The sequence below is a fragment of the Hypanus sabinus genome, chromosome 22, assembly GCF_030144855.1.
Source record: "Hypanus sabinus isolate sHypSab1 chromosome 22, sHypSab1.hap1, whole genome shotgun sequence".
NCBI classification, from domain to species: domain Eukaryota; kingdom Metazoa; phylum Chordata; class Chondrichthyes; order Myliobatiformes; family Dasyatidae; genus Hypanus; species Hypanus sabinus.
In genome coordinates, this window is record NC_082727.1 from 34,887,569 (window position 1) to 34,915,072 (window position 27,504).

The 27,504-nt window shown below is 42.2% G+C and overlaps 1 protein-coding gene across 6 annotated transcripts in view; it reads left to right on the forward strand.

The window, feature by feature from the left end:
- papss2b (3'-phosphoadenosine 5'-phosphosulfate synthase 2b) overlaps positions 1-15,876 on the forward strand; it is a 93,354-nt gene extending 77,478 nt beyond the window's left edge. For all 6 annotated transcript variants that reach the window (XM_059947457.1, XM_059947455.1, XM_059947453.1 and 3 more), the window contains 3 exons: positions 4,067-4,335; positions 9,050-9,279; positions 12,567-15,876. In XM_059947457.1, the coding sequence (XP_059803440.1) occupies positions 4,067-4,335; positions 9,050-9,279; positions 12,567-12,708 (641 nt within the window). In that variant the 3' untranslated portion in view covers positions 12,709-15,876. The remainder of the gene's footprint in view (positions 1-4,066; positions 4,336-9,049; positions 9,280-12,566) is intronic.
- The last annotated feature ends 11,628 nt before the right edge of the window (positions 15,877-27,504 follow it).

Here is a 27,504-nt window from a genome sequence, read left to right on the forward strand (position 1 = left end):
ATCTGCTTTACTGACTCCTTTAGATTTGTCCATTCTTTAACGTTTTTTAACCATTCCAACTGTCTCTCTTAATGTAAACCTCTATGCCATTCATTTACTAAGTAGTTTTGATAGAAAGATAAGTAAGCTTTATTTATCACATCGAAACATAGAGTGAAGTGTGTCATTTTGCATCAAATAGAATCGGCAAGGATTGTGTTGTGTCGACACACTTCCGGTGCCAACGTAGCATTCCCTCAACTCACAAACCATACTTTGGACTGTGGGAGGAAACCCATATGGTCATGGGGAGAACATACAAACTCTTTACAGATTGTGGCTGGAATCGAACCCTGATCTTACAGTTGATGTTGTAAAGCACTGTGCTAGCCACTATGCTACTGTGCCAACTGAACATAATCAGGTACAGAATCAAAGCATTAGCCAGAAGAACTGATCATATAAAAGGCAGGGCTGGTTCAAGGGGCTGGATGGCTCATTTCTCTTCCTAATGCAGACCCTCTCCCCACCACCTTATTCTGACCTCCTTCCCCCTTCCTTCCCAGTCCTGACAAAGGGTCTTGGCCCGAAACGTCGACTATTTATTCATTTCCATAGATGCTGCCTGGCCTGCTGAGCTCCCCCAGCATCTTGCGTGTGTTGTTTAGGACTTATTGATTTGCATGGAGCAAATGTGTGATGTTACTGTTGTGCTCTAAGGTGCACATACTCTGGAAGCAAAGAATAAAGCCTAATGCTTCACAAAGCACATCAATCCCATAGAAGCATTCTTCAATTTTAACTGCTGGTGCTTTCTGGCAATTATAATCTGAAATAGGCCATTTGTCCCATAGAATCTGCTCTGCCATTCCATCATGGCTGACTTATTATCCCTCTCAACCCTACTCTCCTGCCTCCCCTGCCCCCATAACTTTTGATGCCCTTACTAATCAAGCACCTATCAACCTCTGCTTTAAATATACCCGATAACTTGGCCTCCACAATATACTGCGCTATACTAATTCCAAATCCTGTGTAATCGGGTACAGGTGAGGGAAGTTTCCAGGGTGAATTACCAATTGACTTTCACCATCAATAATGACAATCGTACTCGTCATCCCTCAGCCGACATCTAATCATTGTTAGCCGAAGTTTGGCAAACAGACATCTGACAGAGTTTAATGGCAGCCACAGTGGTTTAAAACCCACAGCTCATAGATAGACTGACTCCAGTCATTTCTCTAGTTATCAAAGAAATTCAAGCTATGTTGTGAATCCTTATAGATTTCAGTGTAACCATATTTAAAACTACTTGTTCAGATTGTGGTAAGAAGTTTTAAAATATTGAACACGAGATTCTGCAGATGCTGGAAATCCAAAGCAACACACTCAAAATGCTAGAAGAACTCAATAGGACAGGCAAAATCAATGGTGGGGAATATTAGTGAATAATAAAAAAAAATCATCAGTTTAAATGAATAAAGGTTAATTTTTGAATGCAAGTGTTGAAGCGTATAATGAATGCTTTGGCACAGGAAGGATAACTAGACCTTTGTAGAGAAAAGTTGTAAATTAGTGGGGCAAGAGCAGATCAAAGGATCACTTCTGGATTTTTCTGTCATGGATCAAATACAATTCCCTGAGCTAAATTGCCACCTCCATTTTGATTCTATTCAACTGCCTATAACCTAACTGTTTTGTTAGGGCGCAAGACAGCATGTCTTGAATCCTTTGTTCTGTTAAGCCTGGTGTACTTAAGGTGCTTACTGTTCTTTGGGTAACCAAATTGTAGACTGTTCTTTATCTACTTTCTCTGTATAGATAAAGAAGATGCATGGATTCTCTTCTCTCGTTTTCATAATAATGCTTGGTTGTGAATGTTCTTCGCTCAAAGTTAACAGAGAAGAGAAGTTGCTCTCAGACTATCAGTAAAATTGCAACTACAGTGTCATTTGCTGATTTTCTGTTCCAAAGCTCCTTGCAACATTGAGATCTGCCTCAAGCCTTCAGCTTACCTGTGTGAGAGTGCCATAGATTTAAGGAACAATTAATGATGAAGAAATATAATTAGACAAAAGAAAATATGACGAAATTGGATAAAAGGATCAAAACTTTTGATGTAACTTTGCAGTCAGACAGATTGGCTGTTCTATCTCTTTGAAGATATTTTAGTCACATGCTTAAAGGGCAAATTTTACCCTACTTTGCTGATTGCACTGGACTTCACTGAGATCCAGAGTGTGCCTTGTACTGGGAACATGTTCAAGGTGCTGAGCAGCACATTGAGTCAAACGGCGAGCTGCAGGTGATACCCGTGTGGCCTGGATGCGCCTCCCCAGTTCCCCCCCCCCCTGCCCCGCCCATCTCCTGTACAACTGATGCTTAAACAGACATTGTCTCTGACGTTTGCAAGTGTTCCCAGTCACTGGGCTCACTGTTCTTTAACCTGGCATAGGGTCACTGCCATTGGGGGTTGGACGTCTCCAGTGGTTTTTCTTTGTTTTATGCACCATTCTCTGTAAATGCTAAGGACTGTTACACGTGAAAATCCCATGAGATCAGAAGCTAATGAGATTTTCTAACCACCTCATCTGACTCCAACACTGGATCACATTTCTTCCCCATTCTGATGTCAACTCAGTCTCTTGACCTGTGTATATGCTTTAGTGCATTGAGTTGCTGCCATATGATTAATTGATTAGATATTTGCATTAACAAGCAGGTGTATATCCTTAATAAAGGCTACTGATTGTATTTCATGAAATTTGTTTGTAGCAGCGTTACAGTGCAATACATAAAATACTACTATTAATTACAATAAGAAATAAATGTTAAAATTTAATTATATAAGTGGTGCAAGATGAGAGCAAAATTAGTGCGGTTGTGTTCATGGTTTGGTTCATCGTCTGCTTGGAAATCTGATGGTGGAGTGTCCTAATACATTGAGCATTTGTTTCAGGCTAGGCTACATCCTCCCTGATGGTAGTAATAAGAAGAAAACATGTCCTGGGTGATGAGGGTCCTTAATGATGGGACCTGTCCTTTTTGAAGCGCCACCCTTTGAAGATGCCCTTGATGCTGGGGAGGCAGTGCCCATGATGGAGCTGGCTGAATTTGTAATCCTCTGTAGCTCTTTAATATCCTGTGCAATACCAGACAGTGATGCAGCCAGTTAGAATGCTCGCCAGGTACATTTGTAGAAATTTACTAGAGTCTTTGGTGACATACCAAATCTAATGAAATATAGCCATCAATGTGCCTTTTTCGTAAACGTTGGGCCCAGGATAGATCTTCAGAGATGTTGAGATGTTGAAACTTCAGTTTCAAGTTCCTGGGTGGAAACGTCTTTGAAAATATATCAGGGTTCTAGGTTCAAAGTAAATTTATCATCAAAGTACATATATATCACCATATACCACCCTGAAATTCATTTTCTTGCGGACATACTAAGTAATAGAATCAATGAAAGACCACATGCAAGAGGGCAGACAAACAACCAATGTACAAAGGACAGTGAAATGTGTAAAATCAAAAGAAAATAAATAAATAAATAGATAAGCAAGTAATAATGATCGAGAACATGAGATGAAGAGTCCTTCAAAGTGAGTTAACAGTTCAGTGAGTGAAGTTATTCCTTCTGGTTCGAGAGCCTGATGGCTGAGAGGCAATAACTTACTGAACCTGGTGGTGTGCGTCTTGAGGCTGTTGCCCTTTCTCCCTGATTACAGCAGTGAGCAGAGAGCGTGGCTTGGATGGTGGGGGTCCTTGATGATGGATACTGTTTTCCTGCAACAGCACTCCGTGTAGATGTGTTCAGTGTTGGGGAAGGCTTTACTCGTGACTGGGCTGTATCCACTATTTCTTGCAGGATTTTCAATTCAAGGGAATCCTTGCCTTCAATGAAATGCAGGGGAATATTTAAAGGCGCAAAGCAAATGCAAGTTTCTGTGTCTGTGCTTTGAACAGAAAGAATTTCTTTTGGAGTGCCATGTATACAGTGACTGTGTTGAGTTAGCCATGAGAAAATTAAGAGCTGGTCATGGTTCCTTCACAAAATATTAATGAATCTTTCTTTTCCTTACTGCAGACGCTGTCTTTGCGTTCCAGCTCCGCAACCCCGTTCACAACGGCCACGCCCTATTGATGCAGGACACCAAACGCAGACTTCTGGAAAAGGGCTACAAGCGCCCTGTCCTGCTCCTGCACCCGCTTGGTGGCTGGACGAAAGACGACGACGTCCCACTGAGCTGGCGCATGAAGCAACACGCAGCAGTGCTGGAGGAGGGGGTGTTGGACCCGCAGTCGACCATTGTTGCCATCTTCCCATCACCAATGATGTATGCTGGGCCAACAGAGGTGAGTGAGGTGTTAAAAGAAAGGAGGAAGCACGTTAAAACCTGGCATGCACAGGATTTTAGTGCTGGATTAGCAGATTTTATGGATTATTTATATTATTATATTATATTATTAATAACAATAATAGCCTGACATATATTTGAATTCACATTTTTTTTTGCATGTTACACATTCTTAGCAAACCCAGTAAATTTAAAGGCATCAAAAGAAACAGGATCACAAGTAATTTAAAGACAGTGTGGGAACTGGGGGCCCCGGTGAGTTGGGATGGTGGTAATTGGGGCCCAATAAGTGAAGAGAATCCAGGAACCAGGACCCCAGAGAGTGGTAGTAACCAGGACTATTCAAAGTTTGAAGGGAGCACAGCAAAATTAGCTGCTATGCCAAATTCTGAAGCTTCAGACTTTCTAAATTTAGTGAACTTTGTTGCACCAGTGGAGAGCTGAGCCATCCTACCACTCTCTGCATGAAGCCTTGCAATTCTAGAAGCTGCCTGAGACTGTAAAGCTGATCCCTACCCTACATTCTTCACTCTCAGCCAACCAGAGGATGCTATTTGTTGCAATGGCCTGTTATTCATCAGGTAACTAAGGAATGCATACAATCTTAACAGCACAGGCTGATTGGATCTCTCATTGTGCTCAAAGCATGTAAACATAACTGACTTTTATACCAGCTTTCACTTATGAAAACTTCCTGAGATGCCTCAGAGGAGCAGGCACAGGCAAAACATGGGCACTGAGTCAACAGATGCCAAATTAGAACTTGGAATCACAAGGGACTGCTGATACTGGAAACTGGAGGAAGACACAACATGCTGAGTGGGTCCAACAGCATCTGTGGAAGGAAGTGGACAGTCGACAGTTTGGGTTGAGATCATTCACCTGGTCTGCTGATGAATTGTGTATGATTGTTGGCTACAGTGAAATCAGTCTCAAGGCCCACCCACAGGAAGGTTAACTCTCTCCTTGACTAAATGCCTGTGAGTGCTGAAGGCTCTCACTGTGAGTTTTTGTTTCAACCTCTGGCACAGCCACTAAACATTGCTGTGGAAAATGAACTGACAGACAAAGTTTCATTCTTTCTGATGGTACAAATGCCTGAGTAACTCTATTGATGAATCCGGTTATCCATCAGTATTCAAATAGTCTTTCTAATTTCTGGAAAACCATGGAATTAATTGACTGTGTAATTGAGTATTGGGCAATGGGCCTGTTTCCATGAAGGGAGTTTACAGAGATAGGGCCATATAACATGGAATAAGGCCTTTAGGCCCCACTGGGTCTGTACCATCTACCCGTTACATAAATCCCATTTTGTTCTCGCCATGTTTCCAACTTCTCCTCCCCAGGTGCTACCATCTACCTAGTGGCAATTTACAATGGCCATTTAACGCATGACTGCATGTCTTTGCATTGGGAATGGAAACCGGAGCATCCAGGGAAACCCCAGTCAGGGGTAAATGGGACTTAAGGGAGGCCTGGATCTGCCCAACAGAGTTTTGGAAGACACGCTTATGGAGGTTATATAAATATAAAAGATGGTGTTTAGGAGGGTTTTTAATTAGTCTGAAGGTAAATTGAAATGAATGCAAATCAGGAAATGAAAGGTTGTTAATCCATTTTACTTTAGCCATCTAATTTAGTGCACAGAATATCAGGGACTGGGACAATTGAGTTGGGAATCAGCCCTTAATCTAAATCACCTACATTCCAATATTTCATTCTAATATCTCTTGTAATGCTAACTGTGTCTTAAACATCTTAGGTCATTGGTTCCCAGCCTTATTTATGCCATTAACCAAAGGTCCGTGGACTCAAGCTTAGGAACCCTCTCTTACAGGCTTATCTTAAATGCTCCAGTGACTGCAGAAATTTCATCATTCATCAAGAATGCAGCTCCAGCAATTGATGCATGTAGGAAGCGGAATTTAGATCAAGAGAGTATAAGGAATCAGAATAGGAGCATAAGTGGGCCATCCAGCCCTTTGATCCTGTCCCATCATCCTACAAGGTTTTGAATCTCAGTGTTATCCGCTGCTTTCCAAAACAAAATCCATTGCTGTTTCCAATGGATATATGATTCTTCAACGGAGTCCGGAGGAGAGAATTCCACTGGTTCAGCACCCTCTGAGGGAATGGATTCCTCTTCAGTTCGAAACAGCTTCTCTCTTATTCTCAAACTGTGTCACCGTTTCTTGCTCTTCCAGTTTGATGAGTCATCATCCCTGCACCTAGCCTGCAGAACCATTTAAGAATTTTTTAAATTGTGATAATATTTCCTCTTAACCTGATTCACTCTAAAGAATGAACTGGTACCTTGGTATATTGATTTTTTGTTTTCATATGTACAGTGAAAAACTTTGTTGTGCACGCAACCCTTACAGACCACTTCATCAGGTCAATACACTGAAGTAGTACAAGGGAAAAGCACTATCAGAATACGGAATAGAGTGTTAGGGAGAGGCAGCAACAGAATGGAGAACATATTGCCAATAAAATCCTAATGTGCTAACATGAAAACCCAGCAGCACTTCAGCCATCTGGTTTATCTTTTCTCCACTCTTTCTATGGCAAGTACATACCTTCTCAGTTAAAAAGATCTAAAGTGTACACTATATTCCAGATGTGGTCTCCCCAAGACCCAATACAATTCCAATAAGGCTTCCTCATTCCTGTAATCAAACCCTCTCATAATGAAGTCTTACACCATTTGCCCTCTGATTTGCTTTTTCATCTACATGTTGGACTTCATTGACTTATGCATAAACACTCCTTCGTCTCCTTGAATGTCAACACTGTTAACACTGTTTAACAAATCCTCTGTTTCTTCATTATATGTGTCAAGTGGATAACTTCACAGCTTTCTACAGAATATTCCACGTGGCACGTACATTACTGTGCAAAGGTCTTCAGTCTCTGATTGGAGCAAAGGATATTGGGAATGGTGAGGGTAGAATGCCATGGGAAGGGTGTGGGAGAGGTGGCAGAGGATGGAGGGTGCAGACACATCCAGCCCTGAGACACCAGGCAAGCTCATTTGATTGTGAACAATTAGATTATTGATCATTACAGAATGTCTCTCTGGTGCTTCCTACTTTTGCCCCTCTCCCTTCCCCTTTTCCCAACCATAATTCCTCTCCCCCAGCCCCCTTTCCACTCTAAGTCCACAATGGAGACCCATATCAGAATCAGGTTTATTATCACTCACTCTATCATGAAAGTTGAGGGGTTTTTTTTTGCGGCAGCAGTCCACTGCAATACATAAAGTTACTACAGTACTGTGTGAAAATCTTAAGCACCCTAGCTACACACACACACGTGTGTATGTGCGCGCACGCCTGAGACTCTTGCACAGTACTGTGGTTGTGCATTTTCAGCTTGACTGTATCCCCTTGAAACACGTTCTCCGTCATATCCAAAATTCCAACAATCTCTGAGTATGTGTTGTCAGAAACCAAAAACATTGACAAAATCTGAATAAGAATTCCTCTGTAAAGAATAGAATAAGGGGAAAGTATTCAGTTGTCATGTCCTGGGATTTTGGTTGGTGATAGAGAGGAGTGAGATATTTCCACGTGTGTAAATTGTAACACATCATAATGATGTGCTTATATGAATGATTTTACATTGAAGTATCAATTCAATTTTAGCTCTTCATATAAGATAAATTTCTGTGAATCAGAAGCAGAATATCTTGTGATATCTAGGTGATCTGGAGAGAGCCCGTAGCTGGAAATGTAGACCCTTGCTGTCACATAGATATTATCACTGGATATCCTGAGATCATGTAAGACACTATATAAACACAGTCAGACTATCTTCTCCGGATATGGAAAACTGTAAATTAAACAATCAGTTAGATAATGGACTAGATGACAAACTACCAGTCACCATGAATGAATAGTGAATGGGTAGACAAACAGAGGCAGTACCAAACTAAATATTTATATTATTTAGTCCTGGCCCAAAACGTCAACTGTACTCTTTTTTCATAGATGCTGCCTGGCTGCTGAGTTCCTCCAGTATTTTGTGTTTGTTATTTACATTACCTGCGGGATTAATGATCTCCTCACACAAGACTGAAAATCACACTGCTGTGAACTTGACCGTTCTGAAGTTCGCTGATTGTTAACTAAAATAAAATTGTTTGACTTCCGGCTTTGTAGCTTGGGAAGAGTCACCAGACTGAAATTAGGCTGAGAAGAGGCCAACGAAAATATTGGATATGAGAAGATTTAGATTTATGGGATGCTTGAGGTGAAGGTAATGCTCATTGTGAGAATTAGAACACAAGGTAGTAGGATATAGGAGCACAGTTAGGCCATTTGGCCCATCAAGTCTGCTCCATCATTCCACCATGGCTGATTTACTTTTCCCTCTCTACGTAATTCTCCTACCTCCTCTCTGTAACCGTTGATGCACTTACTATGGCATCGGCACAGGACATATCAAAGTGCTTCCTCTGTAAGGAGTTCGTACATCCTCCCTGTGGAATGTGTGGCTTTTCCCCGACTGCTCCGCTTTCCTCCCACAGTTCAAAGATGTGCCAGGTAGGGTAATTGGTCATTGTAAATTGCCCCGTGATTAGGTTAAGGTTAAATCAGGGTTGTCGGGGCACTGATGGGGCGATGCCTTTCAAAGGCCAGAAGGGCCTATTCCACACTGTATCTCCATATGAATAAATATATGTGTTAACCACTCTTTGTCTGCAGGTTCAGTGGCACTGCAGGTCCCGTATGATTGCTGGGGCCAACTTCTACATCGTGGGCCGCGATCCCGCTGGCATGCCCCACCCCATTACCAAGAAGGACCTGTACGAACCAACCCACGGAGGGAAGGTACTGAGCATGGCACCCGGTCTAACCTCTGTTGAGATCATACCATTCAGAGTTGCTGCGTATGATAAAGATAAGAAATGCATGGACTTCTATGACCCAGAGAGGTGAGGAACTACAAGTACAAGCAATCAACTCTACTTTGTGAACCTGAGATGAGGAATTGTGAGAGCTTTCTAAAGGCATAATCCATCCCTCTGTGTCTGCACTGAACATCCCTATTACTAATCCTACTTCAATTCCTTTTATATTTTCCTCTCTTTCTCATAAATCCTTCCCCCCACCCAAAATTATACCACACAAGGAGATAGTTGCAATGGCCAATTATTCCTACCATCCCACACGTCTTTGAGATGAGGTAAGAAATCGCAACTCTGAGAGACAAGCCAGGCGACACAAGGAGAATGTGCAGACAGACCCAGAGGCCAGAACTGGCTATAAGCTGAACCATAGTGCTTCTGCTTTAATACCACATAATAGAGCTACAAGTCTGGCTTTCTAATCGTAAGGTCATGGCCAACTAGTTCTCTAGCGTCCCATACCAAGCCTGAGGACAGATTTTTGGGGCATCCATATTCTGATATATTCTTCAGCCATATCACTGTATGGATGCCCCAAGTTATAGCATTCACAAACTAAGCCAGCTACCATTTGCCTGCCCCTAATGAAACAGTGATAGTCATGCAACTGCTGAAGACCCTTTTACGATTTTCGATGTATCCCAAATTTGATTTCAAGTTTCAATGAGATCCGTGCCCCCCCCACTTGTTTTTTTAAACTCCAGGGAGTACAAGTCCAGAACCATCAAACATGTTAACTCTTTTATTTCCTGGATCATTCTCGTGAACCTCTTCACAGAGACAGATTCTCTGCTGCATTGCAGAAGAGCACAGAATGCAAGAGAGTTGGCCACATCTCAGTTCAGGGAGGGGGGTAGAGGGGGAAACATGGTGGAGTTCCTACCTGACAGCTCCAGGAACCTGACCTGCCCTCTGTGAGGAGTCTACACGTAAGAGTTTTCCTCCAAGTGTGTCACTTCTGTTCCTTACCCTAAACATGGGCGACTTGGCCACTGCAGATCACCCTTGGTGTGTCGCTGAGTAGCCGCTGGTCATTTCTGGATGGGGGTGAGGGGGGGCGCTGAATGTGAGCGGAAAGGAATGTGATGAGATGGGATTGTGTCAGGTTATTGTAAATGATAACATCCAGGTGCGAGTAGCTGGGACAGAGAAACGGGTCAGCATTGTCTAGATGGTCTGAAGGGCATGTTTCTGTGATGTAATGATCTTTGAATCTATGACTTTAGTGTTTGATGGCTAGTGTGGTCACCAAGCACCAAAGACGCTGTCTCCAAGAGGCTATCTCCGGGTGCTCCAGTCCAAATTTCCAAAGATGTACGGTAGAGTTAGTGAGTTGTGAACATGCTATACTGCTGGTGCCAGAAGCCTTGTGACACTTGTGGGCTGTCCACAGCACAGTTCCTGCACTGTGTTGGTCATTTATGTCCGACTGGAATTTAATGCCATGGAAGTGCATATCTACAGAACTGCTTTCATCAGTTTTCTGAGTTGCCTCCTGATAAAACTCAATGAGATTTGTGATCCTTGATCTCCCCTGCACAAAACCATACAGACTTGTCCAAATCAGTCTCTATTTTCCCAAGTGAACAAAAATCCTGTCATTCAGAATCTTCTCCAACAACTTCCTTACCACTGATGTAAAACAATTGACCTGTAATGTCTAGGCTTAGCTGTACTGCCCATTTTGAACAATGGGACAACATCTACTATCCTCCAATCTTCGGGAACTTCACCTTGACTAATGAAGATGCAAAGTTTGCCCCAGAATATCAACTCCCCCTTAACTCTCCACTCTCCACATTTTCCACCCTAGTGAATATCAATGAGAGGGATTCATTTTGGAGCTCACTCATAACCCCTGATCCAGGTATAGGTTGCCCCTCTATCCCTGAGGGGTCCTATTCCACCCTCTTAATTCTAAGGTCCTTATAATTCTACTTGTACTCATTTCTTCACCACCCTATCCACATGAGATTCCACCTTCAGGGAACTGTGCACCATTATTCCTAGATCACTCTGTTCTACTGCATTCCACAGTGCCCTACCATTTACCATGTATGTCCTTTTTTGATTAGTCCTACCAAAATGTAGCACCTCACACTTATCAGCATTAAACTCCATCTGCCATCTTTCAGCCCACTCTTCTAACTGTCCTAAATCTCTCTGCAAGCTTTGAAAACCTACTTTGTTATCCACAACGCCACCTACCTTAGTATTATCTGCATATTTACTAATCCAATTTACCACCCCGTCATCCAGATCATTAATGTATATGAGAAACAACATTGGACCCAGTACAGATCCCTGAGGCACACCACTAGTCACCTGCCTCCAATCTGACAGTTATCCACCACTACTCTCTGGCATCTCCCATCCAGCCACCATTGAATCCATTTTACTACTTCAATATTAGTACTTAAGGATTGAACCTTCCTAACTAACCTTCCGTGTGGAACCTTGTCAAAGGCCTTACTGAAGTCCATATAGACAACATCCACTGCTTTACCCTCGTCAACTTTCCTCGTAACCTCTTCAAAAAATTCAATAAGATTTGTCAAACATGATCTTCCATGCACAAATCCATGTTGACTATTCCTAATCAGACCCTGTCTATCCAGATAATTATATACACCATCTCTAAGAATACCTTCCATTAATTTACCCACCACTGGCATCAAACTGACAGGCCGATAATTGCTAGGTTTACTCTTAAAGCTATTGGTGCAGAAAGGAATTTAAACCGGTTGTCACTCTCTGCCTCATTGGCATGATAACCATATTTCATGATCGTACACAATCACATTTTCTTTTCAGGCAGTGTTGACAAGATGGAGTTTGCATTGATTTGGTCTGCAGATTTTAGAACTGGGTTATTTATACTATTTTTATTGAAGAAATTATTCAGTGCACATATGTTGTCACTGGGCAAAAAATTGCACAGCACAAGATTTTTTCACACACTGGTCTTACAATTTAGAGCCTCTTAGTTTCCTGTTTGGACTAATCCTAAAAGTGTTTTTATAGAATTGGGCTCCTTGCTTCTTCTTTTGATCATTTAATTTTGTGAATATTGAATCTTTAATAGTAAATAGTTAATGAAATGTCTGGCTGACAGTTTACATTTACTAAGGTGGAATTAAACTTGTGCAGCCGCACCAAAAGAAATTGTAATGGAAGATTGAATCAAAACCAGTGCATATTCACCAGCTGTGCATTAGTGCCTGATTTGAATTGCCAGGTTTATTCTCTTATGTCAGATGAGAATTGTGAATGTCAAGAAATTTTATTTTTAATTATATTTTACTTTATTTTAGATCGCACAGTTTTGATTTCATCTCAGGCACCCGTATGAGACAACTTGCCCGTGAAAATAAAAATCCGCCCGACGGCTTCATGGCTCCTAAGGCTTGGAGGGTGCTGACTGAATACTACTCCTCTCAAGAAAAGAACAATTAATATTTTATTCTGAACAAACACAAAAGGCATTTCATGGAATGCCACACAACAGCTAGCTGTTTCCTTACTTACTGTGTTCTTCCTAATCTCGTAATTCATGCAATGTTTAAAATTTTTATTCAATTTGATTTACATACATTAACAGTCGATTTCCAAGTGGCTGAATGAAGACCTAGCTGGAAAAATAGGTTCTTTTCATTCTGATTTTTAAGTGCTTATTTATTCTTTCCTTTAATGTGTTTAAATAACTAAAAAAAAACTGGTCTTTTGCTGTAGCCATTTATTTCATTTTACAGGTCAAGTGTAACTGGTAACATTTTCGGACTTTTTATACAGAGTTCCTTTTCAAAGTGCTGATGGCAACACTGTTTTCAAAGTGTTTCCAGTTGGTGGTTTTGCAAAGAAACTAATTACCTTCAAGACGGGACACGCTTAGTGAAATCTTGTTTTAAAGCATCAGATATGTCATAAAGTCCTTTGTAATTTTGTATAGAACCTATGGCAGGTATAAATTATTTTACCCTCGCTTGACATCACTTACAGAGTTCCTCACTAATTTCATCTTTGCCACTTGAATTAGATGCTGCAATGTTTTGAAGTAATTTTAAACCGATGTCTTTTCTACCAGCAGCTCAGTATTTAATGATCTGCAAATTATACATCATCGTTCTGGTTACGGGAAAAGAAAATTTGTTCTGGTCATCAGTTTTTTACAAAAGTGTTCATGCTGTGCTCTTGTAAAGAACTGTCTCCTAATAACCCCAGCCTCATTCTCATTAAATATTGACTTTGGAACTGAGATGATGAAAAAACAAGGCCGCACTTCAGAACTCTCCTGACAGCGTTTGGTACCTGAAAAAGACAGCTGCAGAAGTTCTAATAGATTTTAGACCATAAGACATAGGAACAGAATTAAACCATTCGGTCTATTGAATCTGCTCCACCTTTCAATCATAGCTGATTTATTTTCCCTTTCAACCCCACTCTGCTACCTTCTACCTGTAAATCTTGATACACTTACTAATAAAAAACCTATCAAGCTCTGTTTTAAATATACCCAATGACCTCACCTCCATAGATGCCTATAGTAATGAATTCCCCAGACCTCTAGCTAAGGAAATTCCTCCTCGTCTCTGTTCTTAAGGGATGTCTTTCAGTTCTTAGGCTGTGCCCTCTGCTCCTCGACTTTCACCACTATAGGAAACATCCTCACCACATTCTCTCTGTCCCGGCTTTTGAATATTCAATAGGTTTCAATGAGATTCCTCCCTCATTTTTCTAAATTCTGGCAAGTACAGGACCAGAGCCGTCAAGCACTAATCCCGTGTTAACCCTTTCATTTCTGGAACCATTAGACCCTGTCTAATGCCAGCACATCCTTTCTTAGATACGAAGCCCAAAGCTGCTCACTATATTCCAAATATGGTCTGATCAATGCCTTATAAAACCTCAGGATTTCATCCTTGCTTTTATACTCTAGTCCTCTCAAAATGAATACTAACATTGAATTTGCCTTTCTACTGACTTATCCTGAAAGTTAATCTTCGGGAACTTCTACATGAGGACTCCCAAGTCCTTTTGCATCTGAACAACTCACTGCATGACCATACACTTCCCTATACTGTGTCCCATCTGCCACTTCACACATTCCTAATCTGTTCTGAATCGTTCTGCAGCCACCCTGTTACCTCAACACTGCCTGCCCTTCCACCTATCTTTGCATCATCCACAAACATGGCCCCGAAGCTATTAATTTCATCATCAAGATCATTAACATGTAACATGAAAAATAGTGGGCCAAACAACGCCCTTATGGAACACCAGCAGCCAACCAGAGAAGCCCCCTTTATTTCCACTCTTTGCCTTCAGCCAATCAAATGTTGATTATATTGTAATTTTTTTTTGATACTCAAACACATTCAAAAGCTATTAACATTTATCCTAATAACTAGGAAATGTGAAAGTTAGTATTTTTTGTCAAATGGTTAACCAAAATTGCATAAAATTATAGACAATTTAATACATTTGAGTCAGGCAAAGTAATATTTTCTTTGTCCTTCTAAATCAGTATCCTACTGTACAGTAACAAATCCTCTGTTAGTTCTGAGCTGGAGCAGAAGCCCAGAAGCAATTTTGCCATTATCCTGACTTCAGTGTCTCACAGCGATTACGCACACATACGTCTGGGACTTTGATTTAAATAACTGAATGTCAGCAGCTTTAAGCAGAGAAACTGACAAAGAGTAGGCACGTAGTCCCAGAGACTTTTTAAGTCTAATTTTAATTCACAAGTGACTAATGCATTTACTTCACAGTTGTAAAGTTTCCTGCTTTATAAACCTGTCATATTCAACATATTCAACTTGTGATTCTGAGGTAAGCAGAGATGTTATTTTTGCCCTCCAGCTTACCTCAAAACATTGTATTTGCATTCACTTTTGGAACAGAGTCACACCATGCCAAATGAAACTTTCTCAGCATGAGTTTATGTACTTTCATTAGGACCAGCTGGTTGTTGAATCCCTGACACACAAGGTTTGCTGTTCAGGTAACCAAATCTACTCACCATTCCTCCTCACTCTCCTCAGATGTGTGGGAGTTATTACTTGATAACTAACTATCGAGCGACATCCCACTTTGGGAAAGGAAAGCTCAATGCTGCAAATCATTTTCCTTTGAGGTCTCTTGTGGCTGGGCTGTAGGCAACTTTGACATTGGATTTGTGCAGGTCCACAATGAAAATGTTCCTTTTTGACAAGTGAGAGCATGACATGAGAAAGGAAGGGACCACTGGATGGGAAATCAAGAAAGAGGATGAGAAAGGAAGGATAGGCTGAATTGCATGTATTTGCCGGCAACAGACTTTTCAATTTTATGTCATAATGATTAATGGCTACAACAAAATGCAAAATTTTAAATCTAGGAGAAAGTATACTTAACTTCTAGAGAACACTGCTTAAATTTTAATCAACTGAATTCATTAGTGCCTTTCTCACAAATGACCAGAAATGTATATTTATTTTCAGAAATGAGCTGGCTTTTATACTGTGCCTTAGCCAATACCTGCCTTCAATGCAATTTCTGTATATCATATTGCTAAAGCTTCATATTAATATAATCTTGCGCTGTTCATATGAATAAATATTCAATAATCAGTGTTGTCTGCAACTTGCCTTGTTGCTTAGTACAGATTGTTTGTAACTCCCGGAATCTGTTTAGCAAGCCAATGTGAGATCAGACTCTTCAGTTTCACTGAAGCAAAGACCACCCACCGGCCTCTGTTCCTCTGGAATCGTTTGCAAATAATTCAACACAATTATCCAGTTTTGCATTTTCATTTAAATTAAACCTTACTGCCAGCCCCAAAGAATAAGCAACTTCACTTTCATTTATATAAGAGAGAAACATCCATTTGAAATTTAGAACAAAAACTGAAAATACACAGCAATACCATCTGAAGTGTACAGCTAATGGCCACTTAATTACCTCCTATACCTAATATAGTCGTCACTGAGTGCCTGTGACTGTTCTCTGTTGCTGTAGCCCATTCACTTCAAGGGTCAACATTTTGTGCATTCAGAGATGCTCTTCTGCACATCACTGTTGTAATGCGTGATTATTTGAGTTACTGTCACCTTTCTGTCAGCTTGACCAAGTCTGACCAATCTCCTCTGACCGCTCTCATTAACCAGGAATTTTTGCTCACAGAACTGTCGCTCACTTGATGTTTTTTTTTAAACACAGAAACATAGAAAACCTACAGCACAATACAGGCCCTTCGGCCCACAAAGCTGTGCCAAACATGTCCTTGCCTAAGAAAATACCTAGAGTTACCCATAGCCCTCTATTTGTCTGAGCTTCATGTACCTATCCAGGAGTCTCTTTAAAGACCCTATCGTTTCCACCTCCACTACCGTCACCAGCAGCCCATTCCACACACTCACCACTCTCTGTATCTAAAAAGAAAATTACCCCCGATATCTCCTCTGTACCTACTTCCAAGCACCCGAAAACTGTGCCCTCTCGTGCTAGCCACTTCAGCCCTGGGAAAAAGTCTCTGACTATCCACATGATCAATGCCTCGCATCATCATATACACCTCTATCAGGTCACCTCTCATTTTTCGTTGTTCCAAGAAAAAAAGGCAACATTCACTCAACCTATTCTCATAAGGCATGCTCCCCAATCCAGAAAACATCCTTGTAAATCTCCTCTGCACCCTTTCTATGGTTTCCACATCCTTCCTGTAGTGAAGCAACCAGAACTGAGCACAGTACTCCAAGTGGGGTCTGACCAGGGTCATATATAGCTGCAACATTACCTCTCGGCTCTTAAACTCAATCCCATGATTGATGAAGGCCAACGGACCACTGTGCTTTCTTAACCACAGAGTCAACCTGCACAGCTGCTTTGAGTGTTCTATGGACTCAAACACCAAGATCCCTCTGATCCTCCACACTGCCAAGCGTCTTACCACTAATACTATATTCTGTCATCATATTTGACCTGCCAAAATGAACCACTTCACACTTATTTGGGTTGAACACCATCTGCCACTTCTCAGTCCAGTTTTGCATCCTATCAATGTCCTGCTGTAACCTCTGACAGCCCTCCACACTATCCACAACACACCCAACCTTTGTGGCATCAGCAAACTTACTAATCCATCTCTCCACTTCTTCATCCAGATCATTTATAAAAATCATGAAGAGTAGGGGTCCCAGAACAGATTCCTGAGGCACACCACTGGTCACCAACCTCCATGCAGAATATGACCCGTCTACAACTGCTCTTTGCCCGTGAGCAAGTCAATTCTAGATCCACAAAGCAATATCCCCTTGGATCCCATGCCTCCTTACTTTCTCAATAAGCCTTGCATGGGGTACCTTATCAAATGCCTTGCTGAAATCCATATACACTACATCTACTGCTCTACTTCTCACCATTCTCTGTAAACTCTAGAGACAATGGGAAAATCCCAGGAGGTCAGCAGTTTGTGAGATACTCTAACCACCCCATCTAGCGCCAATACAAAGCCATGCTGACTATCTCTAATTAGTCATCTTGTAATTCCTGCCTCTCGGAATAGTGCATAGTAATGTTCCCACCACTGATGTAGGTCTCAATGGTCTGTAATTCGCAGGGTTATCTCTACTCACTTTTTTGAATAAAGGAATAACATTTACTACCCTTCAATCATTTGGTACTATTCCTGTGGCCAGTGAGGATGCAGAGGTCATTGCCAAAGGTGCAGCAATCTCTTTCCTTGCTTGCTATAATAACCTGAAGCATACACCATCTGACTCAGGGAACTTATTTATCCTAATGTTTTTCAAACGTTCCAGCACATCCTGTTACTTATTGTTGATATGTTCTAGCACATCAGCCTCTTACGCTGTCCTTACAGACATCCTGATGACAGGTCTCGGTCCAAACTGTTGATTGTTCATCGCTCACTTATGCCGAGTTCTTCCAGCACTTTGTGTACGTGATGAAATCCTACTGTCACTTGCCGTGGGGTTCTGCATTTTCTCAATTCAAAGACAAAAAGTTTTCAATTCAATCCTGCAAGCTCCAAAGAACATAAAGTACTCCAAAGGAGTCATCTGCACTATTTAATTTCTATGATATCTGGCTGAGGAGATGGGTTCAATTTGAAATGCCTGTTTATGAAGGAAAACATACAGTGTAGTGCTATAAGATTTGGTATTAGGACCACTACCCTTACTGATGCTTAATTATGACCAAGTTTTGGGTATTCAGGATATATTTAGAAGTTTTGAGATGTTACCAAATTCAGAAAGATAGTTAACAATGAATGGGTTACATTACGTTATTGGACATGGACAGACTTCTGAATTGACAGGGAACATCCAATGCAACAACTATTGATGTGATTAATTCCATGGGGAAGAATGAGGAGAGGAATACAAGTTAAATGCTATAAATTATATTGAAAGGAAGAAGAGACCTCATGATTTATACATTTGATGTCGTGGGATTGGTTGAGAAGGCTGTTAACGGTTCAAGGTACTTGACTTTATAAATAGAACTAATGAGTACAGGTGGTACTGAATCTTTATAAAATATTGGATAGTGCTCAGCTTCATATTCTGCTCACCTAAATTTAGTAAGGGAGTACAGGAGATCAGAGCACAAAGCAAGCTGCTGATGGAACTCAGCCGGTCAGGAAGCATCTGTGGAGACAATGCGATTGTTGATATTTTGGGTCAAGACCCTACATCAGGACATTCACAACCTCATTATCAGGGAAGTAGGATCTCATTTATATACTGTAGATAGACGAACTGGGATTACTCTCCTTGGAATAAAGGGAGATTTTGAACTCCTGAAGGATTTTGACAATATACTAGCAAGAAGCAGAAGGGGCAGGAAGAGGAACCCAAATGCACTGATTCAAAGAAATGGAATGCCCTGGTTCAGAAGAAGTTGCACTTTAAACTAAAACAATGCCAGGAAACCAGAGTAGAAATTTCTTTATTCTGACTCTTAGCTGTCGTGGAATTTTTTGTCTTTGCAGCAACAGTACAAGGCAATACATAATAGTAGAAAAAAGCTGTGGATTACAGTAAGTATATATATATAAACTAGTTAAATTAAATAAGTAGTGCAAAAATAGAAATAAAAGGGTAGAGAGAGATAGTGGTTATGATTCAGAAATCAGATGGCAAAGGGGATGAATCTAATCCTGAATCATTGAGGGTGTGCCTTCAGGCTTCTGTACCTTCTTCTTGATGGTAGCAATGAGAGTAAGGCATGACCTGGGTGATGGAGATCCTTAATGATAGATGCCCTCTTTTTGAGGCGTCACTCCTTGAGGATCTCCTGGACACTATGGAGGCTCATGATGAAGCTGACTAAGTTTACAACTCTCTGCAGCTCACTTCTATACTGAGCTGGAGCCCCCTCACCCCCCCCCCTCCAATTACCAGACGGTGACGCAGCCAGTTAGGATGCTCTCCGTGTGTTTGGTGATATACCAAATCTGCTCAAACTCCTAATGCATTATAGCCACTTGTACTAGTGATGCACCATCAATAACTCTCTGAGACGTGAGGCGAGATATCGGCTTTTATTGACTAGAAGAAAGAACAAGCAGTAGTTGACCACCATACTACATCCTGGAGACTGAGGGCCGGGCTCAGGTCTCAATCGCCTTTATACTGGGGTCTGTGGGAGGAGCCACGGTCAGTGGGAGGGGGCACAGGAACAGTCTGCAGGGGCATGCCCAGACAGGTATATGTAGTTCACCACAACTAGAAACATAAACTTTGTTTCCCTTTACATAGCTGCTGCCTGACCTGCTGAATGCTTCCAACCGTTTCTGTTTTGTTATTTCAGATTTGCAGTCACAACTCCTCTGATCCGCAGTGGGGCACAGTTGAAACAATCAAGGTCTTCTAATGGTATCACAAGTCTAGCCAGTAAATAGATAAAATGTACAGGCATTGTTCAACCACTGGCCTTGGCTGAATTATCTGATTTCTGCTGGAACGAGATGTGCCGTAGGTTGGCCTTCATGCTTTTGGATGACAAGAGGAAGAAATTGTTTTGTTGCTAAAGTTGAATCGGCCACCTCCGTGGGATATACACATGCCCAGCAGGATAAAAAAGGCAATAGACTTCACTGTGTTGTTATATATAAACCCACTGGATTGAGGAAGGGACAAAAAGATTGTAAATATAATTATGACACTAAATTAATCTAATTATCATTAGTAATCTATTAGCTTTTAGCTGTGGTGAAACATCTCCAATGTCATCCCGTAGTTAAATAATTCCCAGAGACATCTGTTCTTCAGGATTATCTGTTTGCTAAAAACGAAGAGCAAGGTAATGGCTCCAACCTACCTGATCTATTGTGCTTTCCGTTCCGTAGTCCAGCAAAACAATCAATGCCTTCTCTCAGGCTACATCCACACTAGATCGGATAATTTTGAAAATGCCGGTTTCGCGTAAAAACGATAGGCGTCCACACTGTGCGTTTTTGAAAATATCTCTATCCACACTGAAATGGAGATTTTGGCAAATCTCCTCCTGCTGTGCATGCACAGGACACATCTACCGAAAACAAGCGACGTGTTTGGTGTCGAATCTCACAGTAAAAGTGCGCGTTTGTGTAGTTACAGACTAGAAAAACTTAAAACGATGGACAGTTGTTGGCTCTCGTGTGGGAGAAATTAAAACTTAAAAAAAATACTGGAGCATACAGAGGCAACCGACAGGGAATTCATGGACTGTATGACCCGGCTGACGACGAACATTGAAAAACTGACCAACTCTGTTGCATTAATAAAGCACCTTGTTAAGTGTGTAAAACATGTCTGCATCAGTGTTATCTTGTATTTCCATAAAATGTTACATTAGGCTGTTACACATCTACTGTCAGAGAAGTACTTACATTTTGTGTATGACATTTTATGCCTTCTTTGAAAGGGAGAATATAACTACAGCTGTGAAGATCCCTGCTGCTCCTGGTGACCTTTTGATTTCTGGCTCGGAGGCCGACGTCAGGCGGTCTTTCAGGAGGGTTAACCCTCGTAAGGTGCCAGGACTCCAATGAAGTGCCTGGTAAAGTTCTGAAAACTCGTGCCAACCAACTGGCAGGTGCAACCAAAAACATTTTCATCCTCTTATTGCTACAGTCAGAAGTTCCCACCTGCTTCAAGAGGGCAACAATTATACCAGTGCCCAAGAAGGGTAGTGGGAGCTGTATTAACAACTATCATCCAATAGCACTCACATCTATGGTGATAGAATACTTTGAGAGGTTGGTCATAGCTAGAATCAACTCCTGCCTCAGCAAGGATCTGGACCCACTGCAGTTTGCCTATTGCCACAATAAGTCTATAGCAGATACAATCTCAATGGCAATTCACACAGCCTTAGATCTTCTGGAGAATACAAACACCTATGTCAGGATGCTGTTCGTTGACTACGGCTCAGCATTTAACGCCATCATTCCTACAGTTCTAATCGATAAGCTACAAAACCTGGGCCTTTGTATCTCCCTCTGCAATTCAATCCTCAACTTCCTAACCAGAAGATCATAATGTGTGTGAATTGGTATTAATAACAGCTCCTTGTTGATGGTCGGCACTGGTGCACCTCAGGTGTGTTGCCTAATCCACTGCTCTACCCTCTCTACACCTATCACTGTGTAGCTAGGCATAGATCACATTCCAACTATAAATTTGCTGATGATACAACCATTGTTGGCAGAATCTCAGATGGTGAAGAGAGGGTATACGGGAGTGAGAATCTCAGATGGTGAAGAGACGGTGTACAGGAGTGAGAATCTCAGATGGTGAAGACAGGGTATACGGGAGTGAGAATCTCAGATGGTGAAGAGAGGGTGTACGGGAGTGAGAATCTCAGATGGTGAAGACAGGGTGTACAGGAGTGAGAATCTCAGATGGTGAAGACAGGGTGTACAGGAGTGAGAATCTCAGATGGTGAAGACAGGGTGTACAGGAGTGAGAATCTCAGATGGTGAAGAGAGGGTGTACAGGAGTGAGAATCTCAGATGGTGAAGACGGTGTACAGGAGTGAGAATCTCAGATGGTGAAGAGAGGGTGTACGGGAGTGAGAATCTCAGATGGTGAAGGCAGGGTGTACGGGAGTGAGAATCTCAGATGGTAAAGAGAGGGTGTACGGGAGTGAGAATCTCAGATGGTGAAGAGGGTGTACAGGAGTGAGAATCTCAGATGGTGAAGACAGGGTGTACAGGAGTGAGAATCTCAGATGGTGAAGAGAGGGTGTACGGGAGTGAGAATCTCAGATGGTGAAGGCAGGGTGTACGGGAGTGAGAATCTCAGATGGTGAAGAGAGGGTGTACGGGAGTGAGAATCTCAGATGGTGAAGAGAGGGTGTACGGGAGTGAGAATCTCAGATGGTGAAGACAGGGTGTACAGGAGTGAGAATCTCAGATGGTGAAGAGAGGGTGTACGGGAGTGAGAATCTCAGATGGTGAAGACAGGGTGTACAGGAGTGAGAATCTCAGATGGTGAAGACAGGGTGTACAGGAGTGAGAATCTCAGATGGTGAAGACGGTGTACAGGAGTGAGAATCTCAGATGGTGAAGAGAGGGTGTACGGGAGTGAGAATCTCAGATGGTGAAGGCAGGGTGTACGGGAGTGAGAATCTCAGATGGTAAAGAGAGGGTGTACAGGAGTGAGAATCTCAGATGGTGAAGACAGGGTGTACAGGAGTGAGAATCTCAGATGGTGAAGAGAGGGTGTACGGGAGTGAGAATCTCAGATGGTGAAGAGGGTGTACAGGAGTGAGAATCTCAGATGGTGAAGACAGGGTGTACAGGAGTGAGAATCTCAGTTGGTGAAGACAGGGTGTACAGGAGTGAGAATCTCAGATGGTGAAGACAGGGTGTACAGGAGTGAGAATCTCAGATGGTGAAGACAGGGTGTACAGGAGTGAGAATCTCAGATGGTGAAGAGAGGGTGTACGGGAGTGAGAATCTCAGTTGGTGAAGAGAGTGTGTACGGGAGTGAGAATCTCAGATGGTGAAGAGAGGGTGTACGGGAGTGAGAATCTCAGATGGTGAAGAGAGGGTATACGGGAGTGAGAATCTCAGATGGTGAAGAGAGGGTATACGGGAGTGAGAATCTCAGATGGTGAAGACAGGGTGTACAGGAGTGAGAATCTCAGATGGTGAAGAGAGGGTGTACTGGAGTGAGAATCTCAGATGGTGAAGGCAGGGTGTACGGGAGTGAGAATCTCAGATGGTGAAGAGAGGGTGTACGGGAGTGAGAATCTCAGATGGTGAAGAGAGGGTGTACGGGAGTGAGAATCTCAGATGGTGAAGAGAGGGTGTACAGGAGTGAGAATCTCAGATGGTGAAGAGAGGGTATACGGGAGTGAGAATCTCAGATGGTGAAGAGAGGGTGTACGGGAGTGAGAATCTCAGATGGTGAAGACAGGGTGTACAGGAGTGAGAATCTCAGATGGTGAAGACAGGGTGTACAGGAGTGAGAATCTCAGATGGTGAAGACAGGGTGTACAGGAGTGAGAATCTCAGATGGTGAAGAGAGGGTGTACAGGAGTGAGAATCTCAGATGGTGAAGAGAGGGTGTACGGGAGTGAGAATCTCAGATGGCGAAGAGAGGGTGTACAGGAGTGAGAATCTCAGATGGTGAAGAGAGGGTGTACGGGAGTGAGAATCTCAGCTGGTGAAGGCAGGGTGTACGGAAGTGAGAATCTCAGATGGTGAAGAGGGTGTACAGGAGTGAGAATCTCAGATGGTGAAGACAGGGTGTACAGGAGTGAGAATCTCAGTTGGTGAAGAGAGGGTGTACAGGAGTGAGAATCTCAGATGGTGAAGAGAGGGTGTACAGGAGTGAGAATCTCAGATGGTGAAGAGAGGGTGTACGGGAGTGAGAATCTCAGATGGTGAAGAGAGGGTGTACAGGAGTGAGAATCTCAGATGGCGAAGAGAGGGTGTACAGGAGTGAGAATCTCAGATGGTGAAGACGGTGTACAGGAGTGAGAATCTCAGATGGTGAAGAGAGGGTGTACAGGAGTGAGAATCTCAGATGGTGAAGACAGGGTGTACAGGAGTGAGAATCTCAGATGGTGAAGACAGGGTGTACAGGAGTGAGAATCTCAGATGGTGAAGAGAGGGTGTACGGGAGTGAGAATCTCAGTTGGTGAAGAGAGGGTGTACGGGAGTGAGAATCTCAGATGGTGAAGAGAGGGTGTACGGGAGTGAGAATCTCAGATGGTGAAGAGAGGGTGTACGGGAGTGAGAATCTCAGATGGTGAAGAGAGGGTGTACGGGAGTGAGTGGTGTAGCAGCAACAACCTTGCACTCAGTGTCAGTAAGACCAAAGAGCTGATTGTGGACTTCAGAAAGTGTAGGACAAGGGATCACAAACCAATCCTCATAGTGTGATCAGAAGTGGAGAGAGTGAGCCATTTCATTTCCAGGTTGTCAAGATCTCTGAGGATCTAACCTGGTCCCATCATGTCAATGCAGCCATAGAGAAGGCAAGACAGCAGCTGTATTTCCTTGGTAGTTTGAGGAGATTTGGTTTGCCACCTAAGACACTGGAAAACTTCTACAGATGTACCATGGAGGGCTTTCTGACAGTCTGCACCATTGTCTGGTTTGGGGAGAGGGAGCTATTGCACAGGATCAAAAGAAGGTACAGAAAGTTGTAAAATTAATCAGCTCCATCTTGGGTAGTAGCCCCCGTAGTATCCAAGATATCTTCAAAGAGCAGTATATCAGAAAAGTGCTGTCCATCATAAGGACCTCCATCACCTAGGACATGCCCTCTTGTTGTTACCATCAAGAAGGAGTACAGAAGCCTGAAGGCACACACTCAGTGATTCAGGAACAGCTTCTTCCCCCTCTGCCATCTGATTCCTAAACGGACACTGAACACCACCTCACTTGACATGTGCAATTGATATTAAACCTGATTCTGTTTATGAAATCAATTCTCCAACTAAAGAAGGCCAACAGCCAATGCAGCTTCTTAACCACCCTATCAACTTGCATGGCAACTTTGAGGGATGTTTAGATATGGACCCCAAGAGCTCTCTGTTTCTCCTTACTGCTTAGGATCCTGCCATTAACCCGATACTTTGCCTTCAGGTTTGACCTTCCAAAGTGTATCACTTCACACCTTTTCACATTAACCTCATATGTCACTTCTCAGCCCAGCTCTATCAATGTCCTATTGTAACAACCATCTAGGCTATCCACAACATCATAACCCTTTCTGTCATCTGCAAACTTATTAACTCTACTTCCTCATTGAAGTCATTTATTAAAATCACAAAAAGGGAGAGTCCCAGATTGGTCCTGCAGAACACCGCTGATCTCCAACCTTCAGGCAAAACTCACTCCATCTGCCTGCAACCTCTGCCTTGTTTCGGGCAAGCCAATTCCGAATCCACAAAGCCAGGTATTCTTGGATCCCATGCCTCCTGACCATTTCAATGAGCCTACGAAAGGAAACCTTGTCAAATGCCTTACTAAAATCTATACACCCCACATCTATTGTTCTGCCTTCATCGATGTGATCTGCCACATCTTCAAAGAATTCAATCAAACTTGTCAGGCATGTCCTTTCCATGCTGTCAAACCCTAATCAGACCATACTTCTCCAAATGCTCATAAATCCTGTCCCTAAGAATCTTCTCCAATAGTCTGCCCACCATTGACATAAGATTCACTAGTCTATAGTTCCTTTATTCCTGTCATCTTTCTTGAACAAAGCAATAACATTTGCCACCCGCTAATCTTCTGCTACTACTCCTGCGGCCAGTGAGAACACAAAGGTCATCACCAAGGACATAGTAATTTCCTTCTTGCTTCACATATTAAACTGAGGTGTATCCCATCTGGCCCCAGGAATTTATCTATCCTCTTTCTTAATATCAACATGTTCCACTATATTAGCCTGTTCTACACTGTTCTCACATTAGTCAAGATCGATCTCACTGAGCAAAGTATTCATTAAGAACCTCCCCTAACTCCTCGCACTCCAAGCACGTTTCCTCTTTTAACATTGATCGATCCTACCTTAACTTCAATTATCCCCCTGTTCTTCACACTTGTGTAAATCATCTTGAAGTTTTCGATAATCCTACTGACCAAAGCTTTCTCATGTCCTCTTCTACATCTCCTAAGTACCTCTTAAAAGCTCCTTCTTGGCCACCTTATAACTCCCTAGAGACCTGTCTGATCCTTGCTTCCTAAACCTTAAGTAAACTTCTTTCTTCTTCCTCTACTTCCTTAGGAGTTTGTGGAGATTCAGCATGGCATCTAAAACTTTGACAAACTTCAATGGATGTGTGGTGGAGAGTATATTGACTGGCTGCATCACAGCCTGGCATGGAAACACCAATGCCCTTGAATGGAGAATCCTACAAAAAATAGTGGATACGGCACAATCCATCACAGGTAAAGCCCTCTCCATCACTGTGCACATCTCCATGGGGTGATGACAGCAGGAAAGCAGCATCTATCATCAAGGACCCTAACTACCAAGGCCATACTCTATTCTCGTTGCTGCCTTCAAGAAAAGGTACAGGAACCTCAGGACCCAGTCACTAGGTTCAGGAACAGTTACTAACCCTCAACCATCAGGTTTTTAGGGTTATCAATGTGAATATTAAAATCACCAGCAGTAACTACTCAGTCAAGGTCAATGCAATCAATAGACCGTAGCTCAGCAAGGTAATCAAAAACAGTATTTTGGTGGCCTGCATATGGTTAAAAATAAAGCACAATGGGAGGATTTCAACTGAAGGGCAAGATATTCAAAAGATGCAAATGTTCCATATGATATCTGCTTACACTGATAAGAATTATTAAACAGAATGGCTATTCCTCCCCCTCATTTCTTTATCCTGGTCTCACATAAAACTGAAATTAGGCGGAGCTGATTTGATAAAAGCTGTTGCACTGTTGTTTTGGTCTAGTCAAATCTCTGTTAGAACCATAAAATCAAGACTGTGCCAGATAATTAAGTCATTAATTAAATGTGATTTTCCAGCCAAAGACCTATTAGTAAGGCTAGGTTTAATGTGTTGAAAACATCTGGATTTGACTTTGGCTGATATGGGACAGTTATCAAGGTTTGTAAGTGTGCAGTGTTTTCACCAAAGACAGTTTAATATTTTATTGATTATCAAAACAGGAATGTTGGAGGTTACAGGAAAAACAGTAAGAGCAGTGGATCCCGCTCTGCTATTATAGCAATAAGGAAGCTGCTCTCGGATCCCATTCTGCTATCAGAGCTAAGT